This window comes from Pezoporus flaviventris, unplaced genomic scaffold, assembly GCF_033815535.1.
Source record: "Pezoporus flaviventris isolate CSIRO_AGI_PZ_B2104156 unplaced genomic scaffold, CSIRO_AGI_Pfla_v1 ptg000047l, whole genome shotgun sequence".
NCBI classification, from domain to species: Eukaryota; Metazoa; Chordata; class Aves; order Psittaciformes; family Psittacidae; genus Pezoporus; species Pezoporus flaviventris.
In genome coordinates this window covers 17468272-17486483 of record NW_026892595.1, presented here as the reverse complement: position 1 = coordinate 17486483, position 18212 = coordinate 17468272, and the positions used below count along the sequence as shown (strand labels likewise).

The 18212-nt window shown below is 44.8% G+C and overlaps 1 protein-coding gene across 4 annotated transcripts in view; it reads right to left on the bottom strand.

Annotated features, from left to right (window-relative positions):
- The window catches only part of PPP1R9A (protein phosphatase 1 regulatory subunit 9A), a 138058-nt gene extending 122546 nt beyond the window's left edge, over positions 1–15512 (bottom strand). For 2 of the 4 annotated variants that reach the window (XM_061468506.1, XM_061468507.1), the window contains exons 1-2: positions 15233–15512; positions 12403–14088 (exon numbers count right to left, since the gene is read on the bottom strand). In XM_061468506.1, coding sequence (XP_061324490.1) covers positions 12403–13869 — 1467 coding nt within the window. In that variant the 5' untranslated portion in view covers positions 13870–14088; positions 15233–15512. The remainder of the gene's footprint in view (positions 1–12402; positions 14089–15232) is intronic. The other 2 variants (XM_061468508.1, XM_061468509.1) reach the window with 1 other exon arrangement.
- Between the last annotated feature and the right edge of the window lie 2700 nt (positions 15513–18212).

Below are 18212 nucleotides of genomic sequence, written 5' to 3'. Positions count from 1 at the left end.
ATGATTATAGTACCACTCTTGTTTAAAAGAGAACAAAAAATACCTTATATTGAAGAGAAGTCACACCATGCTTACCCTTAACAGACATCATTGCTACACCCTCCTGGCAGGTTTTCCTTGCACTGCAAAAATTCTTGTAGTTAAAGCAAGCCCAGCTCCCTTGGGAGCATTATGTTTATTATGTGAGAATAAATTACAAAGTTTTTAAGACACAAATTTCTATGTCAGTCTTCTGACAAATTACTGCTACAGTAATTTATTAGTCAAGTATCCGCATGAACAAGTAAGCTTATTCTTTTAGCTCGTACTTTTCTAGGTGTACAAGTGTATCCTTTAAGAAGGGGTGGCAGCATAAAGCATAAAGGCTGGCCAGGTGAGATACTCCACACAACACAGCCCAGAGAATATGCTTCCTCTCCTCTTAGGTGACAGCCACAGCTTTAAGGAAAATTGTGACGAAACATATGGCACATCTAGATTTTGTTGTCTCACACAACAAAGAAGAAAGTTATCAAAAGCACAAAGTGAGATGAGATAGAAAGATCTAAGAAAAGAACAAGAACAGCCAGAGAATTAACAGCATTTGCAGAGCCTCTATGGATATGATACTATGTATTTCACACATTATTTACTTGTTAAAAACAATAAAATACAATAAACAAACCCCACAGATAATGCTACAACAAAGTAAACCCAGTGGTAAAAAAGCACCACAGTACATTCTTCAGTCTTTTGAGTGAGGAATATGCTCTGTGCAAAACAATGACAAAAATCCATAAGTTGGCAATTAAGAAAGAAGCTTCCTTTTTTTTTTTCTTTTCTATTTTTTAATGCAATCTAAAATGTCAAGTATGTAGCCTTAGAAAACTGAGGATAAAAAAAGGAAATTATGTCCTAGGCCATCAACAAAACTAACTGCAGTCTGGGAAGTGTGCAGAATCAGTTACGGGGAAAAAAAACACAAAGCAGACAATCAGAAACTACATTTAAAAAAATAATAAATCTATGAGGCAGACTACAGTGCTGAGATACCATCAGGAAGTCAATTGAGAAAAAATGGTGAAGAAACAGTTCAATGGTGTATTTCAGATAACACTATACTGCAGGACTACCGATGCAGTGGTACATGGTTAGCTCTTAAAAAAAGGCCACAAACCTACTCTATGGAATCTTTCAGTCCGAAATACTAGAAGTTCAGAGCTACCGTGTACCTGCTACATTGGGTTATGGAAGTTGGGCAGGACCCTGTCAGGGTAGGACCCTGTCAGGGCAGGGTGCTGCTGAGGCTCCTGGCTGGAGTAGGATATGCTCACCGCTCCACTACCACACTGGCTGAGCCCCCATGATTCTCATCACTGTGCTGCTGGAAGCTAAATCCAGCTTTCCCAGGCTCAGAAACCTGCAGTTCTTAATGGCATGGATTAACTACAGGGGTTCTCCAGGGTTTAGAGACACAAGTGACCCTCTGGTTTAGGAAAATAAAATATGGTTCATCGCATATGGGCACAAGAGGCTTGCTTTAACAGATCTACTTTTATGGCAAAAGAGTGAAGAACAATTTACTCACTCAGTTTTAATCCCCTTATTCAAAGTGCTACTCAAAAACTTCCTGCTAACCTCTTTCATGTTGTATTAATCATTGTTGGTCATCTTCAGACATACACATTGGCCTATCTTCTGGGAGTTCTTGACCTTTACAAAATCAGCAAAATGCCTCTATCACTATCAGAAGGATCTCATAGATAAACTAGACAATGTTAGTAGCTTGGTACATTGTATGAAATAAGTAATTTTGAGATTGCACTGAAGGTGTACAGCAGAGTGTGGAATTACTACCAGTTTGACCAGAGCTTTTGAGTATTTGGCCTCTATTTAAGCTGTATTCAACAAGCTCTTTTTGAAATACTCATATTTTAACCTCTGGATTAGCAAATCCATGCACACTTAGAATATCATGAATGAGAGGTCAGTTGGAATATTTTGCAAATAATAAAATCAAAATAGTTCATCTTGGATGCAATTTAGCTGATTCCTTTACTGAAGTTCAGGAAAATCAGGAAGATTTTTTTTTTCTGATTTAAGTGAAGCCACAGAATCGCAGCACAGCTGACACTGGAAGGGACCTCTGGAGATCATCTGGTCCAATCCCTCATGCTCAAGCAGGGCCATCTAGAACTGGTTGCTGAGGACCATGTCCAGATGACTTTTGCATATCTCTTAAGGATGTAGTCTCTAAAACCTTTCTGGGCAACCTGTGCCAGTTCTGAGTCACCCACACAGGGAAAAAGTGCTTTGTGATATTCAGAGGAAACCTGTATTTCAGTTGGTGCCTACTGTCTCTGGTTCTGTCACTGGGCAACACTGAAAAGAGCCTGGCTCTGTCCTCTTTGCACCCTTCTTCCAGGTATTAATAAGATCCCCCTGAGCCTTCTCTAGGCTAAACAGTCCCAGCTCTCAGCCTTTCCTCCTAGGAGAGATGCTCCAGACTCATAATCACCTTCATGGGCCTTCTTTAGACCCTCTCCAGTCTCTTGTAGTGGGGAGCCCAGAGCAGGACCCAGCACTCCAGGTGTGGCCTCACCAGTGCCGAGTAGAGAGTAGACCTGCTGGCAACACTCCTCCTAACACAACCCAGGATAACATTAGCCTTCCTTGCCACAGGGGCACACGCTGGCTCTTGTTCAACTAGGTGCTCTCCAGGGCCCCAGATGCTCTTCTGCAAAGCCACTTTCCAGCTGGATGGCACCCAGCATATACTGGTGCTTTCCCGCTCCAGGTGCAGGGCATTGTACTTCTCCCTGTTGAACTTCATGAGGTTCCTGTCTGCACACTTCTCTGTTCAGCCAGTTTTCAATCCACATCATTGTCTGCTCATCCAGCCCCTACTTCATCAGCTTTTCTTAAGGAAGTTATGTCCAAAGTCTTACTGAAGTGAATGTGGACAATATCCATTGCTTTCCCCCATCTATGAAGCCAGTCATTCCACTGTAGAAGGTTATGAGGTTCATCAAGAATAAGTTCCCCTTTTCACTAGTCAAGCGTTACTGGTAATGACTGTCTCATGCACTTGTAGTAAACTACAGTAAGTCTCAGCAGTTATTTTGGACCTACAGCTGTTAAGATTGAAAACTGGTTTACTGACCATGCAGACAGAAGGGGAAAAAGAAAAAAGCCCAAACCCTCTATTTAATGGTATTTCCCTCCCCACATCTTAAATTAAATAAATGAAAGAAATGTGCAAAACAATTGAGGTGGCAGTTTTTAGTCAACCTACCAGATTAATAGAGGGAGATAAAACCGAGCAACTGCTTCAGAGAGAAAGGCTGGATAAGGACAAAAAAAGAGCTATGTGGCCTGGTAGCCTCTTGCTCCCAAACACCATACTGAAACACTCACATATTAGTGCACTTTGCCACGCTCCTAGATTAACAGCTTTTTCAACAGTGCTCTAAATCTCTACATTCATGAGTTCTCTCTGGTTTGCCCTTGTGAAAAAATACATTATTAAAGTATTTTGAGTATTCTATTTAAGCAGTCCATGAACAGTAAGATCTGCTGGGCAATCACCCAAGTCAACATTAGCAAACACATATCTTTGGACTCCCAAGAAGGCACAGCTAACAGGTAAATATGTAAATATGTCAGAATCTATATAACTACAGAATCTAAGTATGTCAGATCGTATGCTAAAGATGACTGCAAGCCTGAATAAAACCTTGGGATGTTTTTTATCAGAAAGGCCATGATCTAGATGAATTAGATAGGCATTTGATAGAATGACTTTTAAAAGCCTCTGTAGTTTAATGCTTTTAAACAAATCATATAAATAGTAAATTTGAAATACAGGTATTTCTTGAATAAAAGGCCCTAAGGTCTACATGCAGCATAGTCTGAATATTAAAAGATATCTTTTCAATGTGAACCAGCATCTTATGACCTTGAGATTACACACTGAACACTAAGGCAGATGGAAACTGCAGAGAGGAACATAAAAAGTTACAGACTAAAAAGTGTAGTTGTATGTGTAGTGTAGTAACACAATGCAAACGGGCCTCGGAGATAAATTCTGCATTCACACCTTCCACTGACTTTATCATATGGAAATATCTGAACGATCTGACAGGCCTCTTGAACCAAAACCAGTGAGTAAAACTATCTTCTGCTCTCAATAGAATACTTTCTACACAAAAAAAGGACATCACAGAGTAACAGCTATCCTTCTGTATCATTTAACTACAGGAATGTCAGGTGCCTTTTTCAATAGATTATTTGTGGCCTGTGAGTTCAACGGTGCTGAAGGAAATTCTAACCCTTAACAAAATTAATAGTGTGTTAGACAATACAGTAGTCTATCAGGAACACAAGAAAAGAGTGCCTGCTATTACAATTATTTCATTTTAGTCGGAAAATGCTCAATTTCACTTTAAAAGTGGAAAGCTGCCCCTTTGCCTGCAGGGACTTTTTCTTTATGAATATAGCAGAGATGCAACTGTGCTCTTTTTCAGGCTTTCAGTGAGCAAGATACATTTCTTAAGCTCCCTGTTTTACGACAGAATTAACCAAGAAAAAGACAAATAAGAGCAGGAAGTTGCTACAGCTTTTCCTCCAAACTCACTCGCCTTAAGCAGAACCCACCAGACATGTTCCAGATGAAGTCTCCTTAGCAAGTTATAAAATGACACTCACAATTTCCTACCGCTACCACAATATTTTGCCTCATATATCCAGAATGCCATTTTGCTTCCTCACAGCTGCAACACGCCATGGGTTACTGCTGTCATTCGATGCAAGCAAGTCACAGAGCAGCTTTCTCCTTAGCTGCTGTCCCCTACAAATGAGTCACTAGTTTACCGCGAAACTCCTTAGCTCACAAATCCATCCCCAATACTCAAGTCCTCCCAGTCACCCGTATTTCCTGTAATCCCATGCAATGAGAAGGCTTTCCCACTTTCCGTCAGAAGCAAGTGTCATTAGTGTGCTCCAACTTTCTGAAGCAGAGCTACTGAAATTTTTAACAAGGTCTTCTATCTTACTAAAGGCAGATGCTAATTCAGTTTGACATATGCTACCTCTCACAAATCTGTTTACAGGTACTCCACTTTTCCATTTGCCTCCCTGCCTTGGATTCTTTTCAAAGTTTTGTTTTACGGCTTCACTATAGAAAAATAGAGATTAATGATTTTCAAGCTGCCAGAACCACCTTTCCTCTGCTTACTAAAAAACAGCTACTGCACGTGCTCTTCTGCAGTTGAATACCTTCCATATTTTGATAGTCTTCTGTTTGTTTTGAAATGTTCGCTACAAGACTTTCCAAAACACTTCTTTCACCCAGCCCTTATAAACCTGAGCACTAGGGACTTCTAGGTTTCATCTTATTTTCACTTTAAGAATTTCACTGTAAGAGTTTCCATCTGTGTACATGTATTTAGCTCTTATTCTTGATTCCATGTTCAACAAGACCAACTGCAACAAAAATGAAGGCAAAATGTTAATATAAACTGGGGACGATAGCTCCGATCATAACCTCATGCTGACTGCACAACGCCCAGCTTCCTTTCTCATTTCATTTTAAACGGATAAATGGATTTTTACTACTTGGGATTATTTTCCTTTACAAGGTCAAACTCAGCTTGACTTCTGGCAACACCTTATTCACACTTAAGACTTCTGAACTCTATGACAGTCTTTCATTTTATGTACAACCCCTTTTGCCACTCCTTGCGAGTTCTTGGCTGCCTTTTGATACTCTCTTTGGACACCTTTTCTTCTGATTAGGTCTGCAATTATTCTGCTTCTGTACTCTGCTTTTTCTTGGGACGCAAATCCTACGCACTTTTTCTAATTCTGAATCAAAGAGGTTCCAAGAACCCCAACTGTTACCTCTGTTTGCTTTTTGGTTTGGCTCATTTCAAATCATTTCTCTACAGTTTCTCAGCCTGCATTTTTGAAATTGAAAACCCTTACTTGGAAACCCCATTCAACCTAAACCGCATAAACCTCTGATGCCAATTATTCAATCCAAACTCGGTTTATACAGGCAGCTCTTCCAGAATGTCCTCAATGCTCATAAAACCCAGTTTAAAGCAACATTATTTCTTTTTAGCTCAGTAACAGCGTGTGAATATTACATCCAGGAAAAAATGGTCCCTAGAATTAGTAGTGAAATGATGACCTACACAAAAGTCTCCACAGCACACTGCATCAGGCAAATAACTTTACCCCAGCTACTATATTCCAATAATTCCACATATACTTAATGCAAGAAAACTCTTTGCACCTGAAATTACAGCGTATGAAAGACTCATCCAGTGAAGGTACGCAATTCCAACCCAGTAATACACTTCATGTACAAGATAACCACGTAGAATGCACTGACCTTTTAATAATGAAAACAGCTACTTGTTTTGGAATACTTTATGCCTTCTTCCTTGCTGTTCTTTGAGGGGACCCAGTTTTTCATTCTTTAATATTTCCCTGACGGATATATATAAAATGTGCTGCCTTTCATAAGAAGATATTTCATTACAAACATGGTTTACTGGTGGAGTTGTCAGTCCTGGGGAAACAGTTGGACTTGATAATCTTAAAGGTCTTCTCAAATCTAGTTGATTCTATGATGCTATAAATGTAATTGAAATAAATGACCAGGTTCCAGAAACGCTCTATATATCCTGCCACCAGAACAAAGACTCTGGTTTTACATTGTTAATTTTTACAAATAATCAAAGTTAGCATCACAATCCTTGCAATACAACACACTGTATTACTGCTTAAGTCTGTAGAGTTTCCTATACATCACAACACCCAAAAAAAGTATAAGGACATTTTATGTAGCAGAGTACACACATTTCAAGCTAGCCAAGCAATAGCTCAGTATGTCAAACTGCTTCACAAGTCAAGATTAATGGAATTAATTACCAATTTGCTGCCCATTTTACAGAATGCAAATATCAGCACAAAGGTTTAGTAATTTATTCAGCACTACAGGAGAGAGAGCCTAAGCCTACTTGATGCCTTGATGCTTTAGCCAAAACTACCGTCCACTCCTAATGTTGTAAACAAAGCTCAGACACTTAAGTAAAGACAAATACTTCAGAAGGAAGCTACACATCTTTCTTTATCTGTAAGGTTTCTTAATTGACCATTCAAAAGTGGATAAATTTTTCATATTCTGTAATCACTTTAAATCCTTAGAATTTTTTTGCAAGTCCTGTCTGCCACATCTGCCTTTGGCAAGTGTCCTAACACCCTCTGGGACTCCTTTATTTACAGATTTATGGGCCACCGAGGTTGAAAGGGAGATCTGGAGCTCATCTAAATACAACTCCACTTAAGTAAAACACAATTAGAAGTGGTGGCAAGTTTGGAGCCAGGAACTGTACAGTGCTTGCAGATGGGTAACCTTCACTTATGACTTCCGCGATGCAAAACAGTTCTCCAACATTTTAACAATAGGTAAATACCATACTAAATATTGAACCAGGCAAAGAAATACTTTCTTTTGCAGCACTAAAACTTGCAAATGTTTCCAGTGTACTTTACTTTAATACTTAGCTGACAAAGAATAATAATATTTTAGAGTGCAATTTCCAAAGCAATTACAGTGTCAAGATTGTTTCAGATTCTTTTTTTTCCCACTATTTACATTCCTGAGTACATTTTAGTGAGAGAAATGAAGAATAAATAAAGACTTGCTCCTTGAACTGATTTTTTATTTAAAATAATCACCATATAGTTCATAATATATTTCAAAATAACCATTAAATACAAATGCCATTCCTATCTTACACTAAACTACAGTCACACCACTCCTTGTAAAACCTCTTCAAAAGCTCTCTTTATTAAAGAGAGAGAGAAGCACAAATTCCAATTCCTGAAGACCATTTGAACAAAATACCATCAGGAAAACTGAGGTGTCTTAGCATGTAAGATTCAGTCATCCTACGTGACAAAAGAGAGGAAGAACACACAAGGCACAGGCACTGGTGACCATAATCCCTTTGTACGGAGTTGGCTGAAGCATGGAAGAACCATTTGCTCTATCCCCTCCATTCCTGTTATCCTTTCTCCCACCTACCCCAAAATTCAAAGAGGCCTGCAGAGAGGTCCCTTCACCGGCACTGCACCCTAAGGAAGCTTTATGGAACCCTGAAAACTGCAGCAGCAGCTTGGGCTAAAACCCCTCACTGCACCGCAAGTCACCTGTCTGTTATACAGTCTGTCTCATACTATCCCAACCCCTCAGCGAGGTACAGCCAAGTCAGTATAGCAGAAGGTCGCAAAAGGAGGCTCAGCAGGAGACAAAATTGCTGCTAACAGCTTTAAATGGTTTAACCTGTGTACCAGGTGCTAGAAGTAGGGCACTAAGCACAGACACTGCCACCAGCTCTCAGGATACCAGACATTCTGGATTTGGAGAGAGAAGAGGTGAACATTACTCCTCCATCCCAAATCTACCCAGGATAGAGGAAGCAGAGTCCTCAAAAAGGACTGTGATTTGAACAATCAATAAGTTTCCACTTGCTAGAGTGTAGAAAGCCATGAATGAATGAATTCTGCACTACTAGCAAAAATTGTCCAATTAGCCCACAACGTTTGGGAAGCAGCATAGAACCTAACCCTCAGGAAACCCTGCAAAACTCAACAAAAGGCCAATAAACAATAGAGTTTCTGCTTCTTTTTTGTCTGCTTTTTTTCTTTGTAGAAAAGAAACCCTGGCAAAAGTAGGGCAATTTTTTTCCTCATCACATTTACTTTAATTTTTCACTTCTTCCACTTGCCTTGGAAAGTTTCAGTTCTACCCCTGAGCAGAAGCACTGGAACAGGCTGGCGCTGATGAAGGCCTCTATACAACCCTCATATCAACTGCTCTATCAACGTGCACACGCCTTGTTCAGCAACGCACTCATGCCCGCTGTCACTAACAGCACCAACTCTTGGGGCCTTTTAGGCTATGTTTTATTGAATACTGACTGCCAAGCTGACTTAATCTTCCCAAACATGCACAACTGCTCACATCAGCTATGCCACACTCCAAATACCTCAAAACTCTCCAAGCCTGCAGTGGCCCCTAAGCAGCCACCTACTCCTAAAGGGATTTTCAACAGAGATGCGATCAGCAAACAGAGCCCATAATCCCAGAACAGAGTAAATGGCCCATGGAGCATGGGATCTGTGATAGTGAAAGTACAGACCATAACAGAATATAATTTCCAGCATTTGTTGACTTGAGCCTTTCTCCCTATAGTAAGTTTCTCAATAACTGGGTCTTTTTCCTGCTTGGGAGATGAGCAGAATTCAGTCTTTATAGTTTTATGAGTAAAATTTTATTTATTCATCTTTTTGTCTATACTTTATTACTTCTCATAGTCCACAGTACTTCCCCTAAAGGGACAGAAAGGATTACCCTTGGTGGTAACTGCAACCTCTTTTCTCTTCAGTCTCAGCACCCTTCTTGTTTACTCCTTACACGCCTACCTGAAAAATCCCCTGGAAAAATAGCTCAAAGGTGTTTAGTGAAACCCGGTAAGACCTTCAAGTAACAACTCTGTGGCAATAACTACCCACTCATCTCACCGGTTACACATTCAAATGCCAATTTTGTTCATTATCTTAGAGCTCACCTGTAGGAAGGGAATGCATGTATGATACCATGAAATCAGCACTAAACACCGAGAGGTTAGGTTGGACTTTCTGCAGCACTATCTAGCAGAGTCATTAAGTACAAACTGCTTCACTTTAGCAAAGACAAATCACTTTTCAATGGCACAGAAATACTCCTACATTGCTCTGTATTTTTCTCTCTCTTGTCACAGTACGCATGAGATGACGTTAGGAATGTATTAATGAAACCACTTTTTGCCCACTAACACACAAAATTACCTAGAACAGAAAAATGTTTACATAGTTGCAGCTTATTCACCTAGCAAACATCATCCCTATGTAAGAGATGGGTAGAGGGAGCGACTGGGTAAGTTCAGCCACTAGCACTGCCTGAGGGCACAAAACACAAGTCCCCCCCTTGTCCCCTGCACTGCTCACTGATACCAATCTGTCGGGCACAAACTGCTTGCCAGAACTGGTCGATGACCTCCCAGCAGCGTGCCAAACTGGCGATGCTGTCCCAGAGGCAACACAAGAGCAGAGAGACTCGCAAGCTGCCGGAGACCCACCAGGGGATTCTCCTCCCAGGTCCCTGCCCACAGCAGCATGGCCGGGCAGTGACCTGATGCCAGTGGCAGCCTGCCCAGGCCTACGCTGCTTGGCACTGCTGAGGGAACTACAGAATGCTGTGGAGGAAAGGGAGGGAGGCTCCAGAAGCAGCTTTTCACTTTCCACACCTTTGGCTGCACTTCTTCCTCCCAGTGCAAGCCTTCCTTCCACATGGTCTCACTTCTGTTTCCCCACACAACTAACAGATTGTATACACTGGAGGCACCGGGGACAAAAGCAGGGGATCTCCCAACCCTCCCAAGCCCTCCTACACTGTTCTCTCACAATGTGGCTTTTATTCTGTTTTCTTCCTATGTACAATTAAGATGCTAAAACAATTAAAGCAACGATTCTTTTACTTTGGATAAGCTTGTTAAGAGTGCTTTATGCCTAAAACCATGACAAATGTACTCTTTTACTATTTACACAAATGACTTTTAGAGCATTTTCCTGATGGACTGTTATTATTACTTGATAATACATAATCTGAAATTAACATAGCATGAAAAACTTCAAAAGAAAAGAAAAATTGTATAACTAAATAATTGAGAGAATACTGTTATAGCACTTGGCATGACAGCATGATTCAGACAGATGACAGCAATATACTGAAGTGAGGATGTCACTGCTAGCTCTTTCAAAATAGAAACAGCAGAAAAATCCAACCGTCTCAAGAATAAAATCAGTGGAGTCACTTTCTGGATTCTTATCTGTCTGAACTGTAATAAATACAATGCAACAAGCCTCTGCACATAATTGGTAGATCTTTCAGAAGAGAGAACATCATCTTGTCTGTTAGTACAGCCTGAGGGAGAAGGCAGAGGAGGGGGGACACAAACTTCTATAATCCTTTGTAATAAAAGTTTTCTCTACTTCATCTCAAAAAATACTCAAGCCAAACCCAGAGAATACCAGCTAGTTTCCCCCATTATGAGAATAATCTAGAAGGAGCACAAACACAGAATTTTTATTGCATGATGCAAGCCTGAATAAAATACTAACAAAACAAAATTTAAGAAACCCATCTTCTTAGCTTGGAATATTTTGTTTCAGTGTAAAAAAATGGTCTTTTCAAAGTATGAAGAACACAAGGCCATTCCCCTCCCTCCAGCCCTCAATAAAGATGTGAAAACCTGGTTGCTTCATTCAGATGAGAATTTCCTAATAGAAATAGACATCTTTCCCTAACTTAAAACACAGGTGGTGTAAATGCACATTTTGTAAATCACATTACTTCAAGTTGATAAACTCCCACAATGAAAAGAAAGTTAATTTAAGTTACATATTTTTAATTTTAAAATGTTTAGATTTCAAGTACTCCATCACATATGGCTGCTTCAAGAGCCATTTCTGGAAAAATTCCTATCTTCTCAATTGTCCATGTGAGACCACATGCACTAAAACCAGCTTGGAAGTAAAACACTTTTATACTTAACCCTGAAACTCAGCAATGAAAAGCTGGTACAACAAAACATGACTAGCTATTCCTTCCTGAACTCAAATTACTTGAAAAAAACATTCTTAGCTGCAATTTGAATGTACTTGAAACCAAACGAGTAAAAATTCTGTGAGAAACCCAACCTTCATTAGGTATTTCAATCAACTGGCTTCTTTCTGTAGCACTGAGATACATTAAATATATATATATTAATGTTTGAAAGTTTTAAAGAAGCGACTATGCTACTATAAAAGGTGATACTAACAGCCCTCTACTAGTGAGACAGGATCACACTGTATTTCATGACACAGTGTTTAAATGCGGGGACTTTAAAGAACATCAGATGAGAGCTAAAGAAAAGCCACATGATCTACAGAAGCTGTTATTTCAAATGGAAAAACCAAACAGCACAAAGGCCACCAGATACCCACTTCCACGTTCCACCATGTGGTTACAGTTCAGTCACATAAGTCAAAACATGCACGTTAGAATTGTCCAACTTCACAAACCCAGCTGTCATTCTCAATTTCTGCTGGCTTAGTCAGCCATCAAGCAGTCTAGGAAACGACACAAGCTCATCAGAGCTCAGCTTCCTTACTTCATTTAAGATTGTGCTTGCTGACTGTAACAAAAATGCGTATCAAAAGATCCTCTGCAATTTTTTCAGAGCCTAGATCAGCTGTCAAGATGTACTTCAAATAAAGTGGCATTCAAAAATGAACCCAACTGCAGAAAAAGAAAGGAAACTTTACCTTAATTGGAGCACGGCTAAACTGTATCTTCCTGTTGGCTGGGATTTCATCTTCATCTGGCAATCCATTAATTTCAGAATATTCCATATCAGGCTCATAACAGTTATTTTCATCACTGTCATCCTGGTCATCCTGTTCTGTACCTGTCTCTCCCCAGTCAGAGTTATATCTCGATCGTACCCGGTACACATTGTAGTCAGAGTGCATGTACACGTGGGAACTCTGAAAATCATTCACATCTTCATGCCCTTCTTTTTCACCTGCCTCATCATAATGGGACTCGGTAGCATCTGAAACTGCATCTGTGGCAAAATCACCACCTGAAGCTACATTTCTTGGTAGTTCTGAAGCTTCGGATCTATTCAAGACACCCTCTGCATGTTCCAACTGTTCCTTTTGTTGCAACAAAACTTCTGCCTCTGTTTTTGATTTGCTCCTAGAACAGCTGTCCATGGATCTTTCACTGTCAAGCACGCTGACCAGTTCCTGTTGACTCGCTCCAGAGCTCTCAACAGCATCAGCACTTGCCTCTGTACCCTTCTTTATCTCTTCGCTTGTTTTTGAACCCGCTGAAGTGCCTGTGGAAGTCTTCTGTCTCAGTGCTGAAGACACACTATTCTGCTGAGAGTTCTCAGCAGACATCCCACCTGTACCCTGTTTGGCTGTGGGAGACCACGTGCTGGCATCTTTCAAAGGACTGAAGCCCTCAAGGTTTGCAACCGGGGAGGAGATATTTGCCACAGTGGAGGAGAGGCTGAGCGGATAGTGACCAGTTACAGAGTACTCTTCATTGTTCTCCGACTTCTCTACGACGATCACGTTGTGTGAGTCAGTGTTCTCAAAAACTGCACTGAGCTGACTCACGGTTGGAGAGACGGTCTCTGTCCTTGGGCTAAGGCTGTCCAGTGAATCGGTGCTGCCCCTTTGAGACTTGGCACTGCACCACTCATCTGGAAGCTCGTTGGAAACAACTTTATCTTTCTTTGGGGAGTAGCGATTGGAATGTCCAGTTTCATGAGCATTTCGCTCAAACATCTTCCGAGTTTCAGTAAACTTGGAATAGGAAGGACCATCGTGGATCGTATCAAACCTACTGATCCTTTCTGAGACAGACGATTCCAACTTTACAATTGAACCATCAGCTTTTTCTACAAATTCTTTGGGCCTAATTCGTCTTTGAGGTGATGGAGGACCACCCTTTCCTCTGGTTTTAGGGGTAACCCCAGCACTTTCAGTGGGCTCCATGCCCATCTGCATAAATAAGTTCTTAATCCTATTGACATTTGAGCCATATTTCCTTCCCCTGCTCTGTGAGGCCTCTCCTTCCTCTTTCGCTTTCTGTTCTCCATCTGATTTCGGCTTGTCAAAGGTGCTTTTCAGCGCCTGGAACTCAGTTCTGTAAGCGTTCCTATGAGGAGAGGCACTTCGGAGGGTTGATCTTTCCCCTGAAGACTCCGTTTTCATCATGGTTACTCCAGGAGTGCAAAACCAGCTTACATAGTTTCTGTGGTACTGCTCTCAGTGGTCTCTCAGCTGTGATTCTGCCTGAGGAGTGCTCGCAGGGGGCACTGCCCTTCAGCACGGCCACACTTGACAGAAGATCTGGAGGTAAAGATCTAAACGCATGCGGTCAGTTCTGACCAGGCAGCACAACCGAGGACATTCAAGAACAACAGCGGATTTAATCTGCAATAGAAGGGAGGGTTTTCTGAATCATGTCAGGTACTCATGCATCTCAAAGTCTAAGCCATTGTTTCCATTTACCATTATTTGACACGTTTATAATAAAAATAGTAAAAAAAAATAAATAAATAGAACCTAACACTGCATAGACACATGAAAACTTGTCAGGGCAAACTTTCTCAAACCGACTGTTGCATAACTTGCAATGTATAATATTCCATAGTGCAAGCACGGATTATCGCATCTTACCCTTCACAAACTGCCATATGATGCCACAAACATGCATGCAAAGGAAAGGCAATGTGGCAAGAGAAACGCAGGCACTGCAAGACGACCCCTGCTCCCTCGGATGAACCATCAGAAATACTATCAAACATGGTATATCCAGAAAAGGCAAATCAAACAGCAGCTCGAGGGGAACAGAAAAAACTGCACCCAAAGTTAACACCCCCGGCCGACACGGTAAGGGAAGCGAAATTCCGTTAGATAAAGTTGCCCCTTGACACTGGCAGCGGTTTTAGCACCTGGAGGCGCCTGGGGTGCCTAAGGAGGGGCTGCAGAAGCCGAGCCAGCCGGTGGGTCCGCTCCCGGGCCGCCGTGCCGGAGCTCCGCGGCCCCAGGAGCGGCAGCGCGGGTCTCACCGAGATCCGAACCCCTCTCCCTTCCTGCCCGTTCCTCCTTCCCAGCCGTCGCCGCCCAGAGGACGCCTCATTTCGGGCGCAGCTCCACGCGGTGCTTGCCCCGGCGCAGGGGTCGCCGCCGCCGCCGCCGCCGCGGCGGCGGGAGAGACGCGCCCGCCTCGCGCACCTCCGCGGCCCGTCCCGCAGCCCTTGCCCGGGCGGGGGGCGCCGATCGCCGCAAGGGGCAAGGAACGAGGCCACGCGGCAGCAGCTGCCGCTCCTGCCCGCCGTGCAGGAAGCGATAAACTTCCCCCGAGCGCGGGCGGCGGCTGCTCCGTGGCTGTGCCGCGCCGTGGGGCTGGAGCCGCGGGGCCCCGGCCGGCAGCACCTTGCGGTGGGGCAGAGCCCGGGCAGGCGCCTATCGCCCCCCCGCGGCCGGGCCCCGGGAAACAAAAGCCCGGTGACAGGCACGGCTGCTTCTCCGCCGAGCCCGGCTCTGCTCCCGCCGAGCGCGCACGCCGCCTTACCCAGCGGAGAGCCGCGGCGAGCTCCCACAGCCTCCCCGCCTCAGCGCTGACCCCGCTTCTCCTCCGGCCCGCGGCGGCTCGGTGCCTCTGTGGAGAACGGCCGCTGCTGCCGCCGCCCGCCTGACAGGAGGCACCAACCGCCGCGGCGCCTCAACGCCATTGCAGGCAACGGCAACAGCAACGGCGGCAGCTGGGGCACCGACGCGGCTCCGCGCGCACACCCGCGGCGGCAGCGCGGGGGAGGAGAACCTCCGCGCCTCGCCGCAGCCGCGCTCCCGCCCGCCGCCCTCCCCTCCGCCACGCCGCGGCCGCCGCGCCCCCCCCGCCGCGGGACGCGCCCCGAGCCGCCGCCGCCGCCCGCCGCGGGGCCGCCCGCCGCCGCCGCCGGCGAGTGACAGGTGCCTCACCTCCTCGGCGAGCCGCAGTGGTTCGCTCCGCCGGGGGAAGGGAGGGCTGGCGGCGGGGGAGGCGGTGAGCCGAGCTCCCGCTGCAGTCCGGCCCCGGGCGGTTACCGCCGAGCGGCTGAGGCCGGGTTCGGCCACAGCCACACCGCCTGCGCGCCCGGGCGGCGGGCTCATCCGCGCCGCGCCACGGCCGCGCCAGCGCTGAAGCCCTCGTCCTGCCCCCGGGAACGCGTGTTTGCAGCCTGACCCCTGAGGACCGGACCGGTTGGGCTCCCGCCCGTTGCCGAGGATGGCAGCGGATGGGGGGAGCGGGCCCCTCGTCCCGCAGCCGGGAGAGCCCCGCTTCTTCACGCGGCAGAAGCCCCGCGGGGAGCAGCACGGCGCAGGGCGCGGCGAGAGCTTGGTGCGGCTTGGACACGGCGTATTCCCGCCCTCGGTGTTCGGGCGTTTAACCCGGCCCACACGGGAGGGTAACGGGCTGGTAGCGACCCCGGGTAACCCGCTGAGCAAACCCGGTTCCGCGGTTGCTGACAGGGCCGGAGAGCGACAGCGGACTGGCCCCAGCGTACAACCACCGCCGGAAAGCCTTTATTGTTCCTTAACTGGGCGAGTTCGCCGCAAAAATGCTTTGGCTTGATGCGGTGAATAAGAAAACTTAATTGCGGAACATGAAATCTCTAGGTGATTTGTGAAATTGGCAATGCGAGAAGGTAATGACTGTTAATCACATAGGAGCTCCTTAGCAAAGTTCATTAAACTAATTGCATAAATATCCAGAAAATGGCCTGGGGCTGTATGCTGCAGACTCTAAAGACTAATTATTATTCACACAGAATGAAGACAGTAGTGACTGCAGATAAAGACATCAGGTGTATAGGTTCACAAGCTTACTTCATTAGTTTTAATGCGGCTGAAGCACAAGTACTGTACACTAGTCCAAGTGTTCACAGGTGTCAGTGTCTGGTTAATCTAATTTGCTCCAAGGGTATGCAGCTCAAATTCTGCCTCAATAAAGCTTAAATAAGCAGCACATTAATACTGACAGGCAAACAGCAAACCTTGTACAGCAGACCAGACCCCAGCATTTTGATGAATACCTGCACAGGATGCCAAGAACGGAACAAGTATGTTCCCAGAGCACATTTCCCACTGCGGCAGGACACCTGTCCTGGAGCAGGGCAGAGTCTCTACACAGGCCATCACCAGCAGAAGATAGGGGTAGAAGAGGATCACGGGGGGATCTGGGGTGCCCTGTGGGCTGCTGGGCACTGCCATGCCATGTCAGGAGAAAAGGCTATCGGAGGATATGTATAATGAGCGAGGATATAGGCAGCCTCCAAGATTCAAAAGCAGTTGCAGAAAGCTCCCCCTCTGCAACCTTTTCCCAAAGCAGAACAATGAGGGAATGCTGCTTCCCAGCCAGCTGCAGTGAGGAGTCCTGCAGGTGATTCCCCATACAAGGACTAAAAATATTGCTACTATGCAGAACATTCCCTATTAAATTCTAAACATAAGATGACATGCCAGATCTGAGGCCCAGCATCCCTGGCAGTGCCTTTCGACTTGTCTGTGGTTCTGTAGATGTGGAGCTGTAAGAACACTCAGAGAGCTGCTTGACTTCTGGCGATAAAAATAGATAAGAGAACTTCAAGTGTCATTGAAGAAAAGAGATATAAAGCAGAAATTTAAACATTCTATTTCCTTTGTGAATTTAGGCTAAGCATGCAGAGTGGCTGAAGAGCTTAGCATGTACCAGTGTGCTTAGCATGCTACCATGTGTAGCAGGAAGAGTTTTATAATTCACATAGAATCACAGAATAGTTAGGGTTGGAAAGGACCTTAAGATCATCAAGTTCCAATCCCCCTGCCATAGGTGGGGACACCTCACACTAAACCATGTCACCCAAGGCTCTGTCCAACCCAGCCTTGAACACTGCCAGGGATGGAGCTGGAAACTTCCCTGGGCAACCCATTCCAGTGCTTCACCACCTTCACAGTAAAGAACGTCCTCCTTATATCCAGCCTGAACGTCTCCTGTTTAAGCTTAAGGCCATTGTCCTATCATTAGAGTCCCTAATTAAGAGTCCCTGCCCAGCATCCTTACAGGCCTCCTTCAGATACTGGAAGGCTGCTATGAGGTCTCCATGCAGCCTTCTCCAGGCTGAACAGCCCCAACTTTCTCAGCCTATCTTCATACAGGAGGTGCACCAGTCCCCTGATCATCCTCGTGGCCCTTCTCTGGACTTGTTCCAACAGTTCCATGTCCTTTTAATGTTGAGGACACCAGAACTGCACACAATGCTTCAAGTGAGGTCTCACAAGAGCAGAGTAGAGGGGCAGGATCACCTCCTTCGACCTGCTGGTCACGCTCCTTTTGATGCAGCCCAGGATACGGTTGGCTTTCTGGGCTGCGAGCACACATTGAAGCCGGCTCATGTTCATTTTCTCATTGACCAACACCCCCAAGTCCTTCTTTAGGGCTGCTCTGAATTTCTTCTCTGCCCACCTGTAGCTCTGCCTGGGATTGCTCCCACTCAGGTGCAGGACCTTGCACTTGGCTTGGTTGAAATTCATAA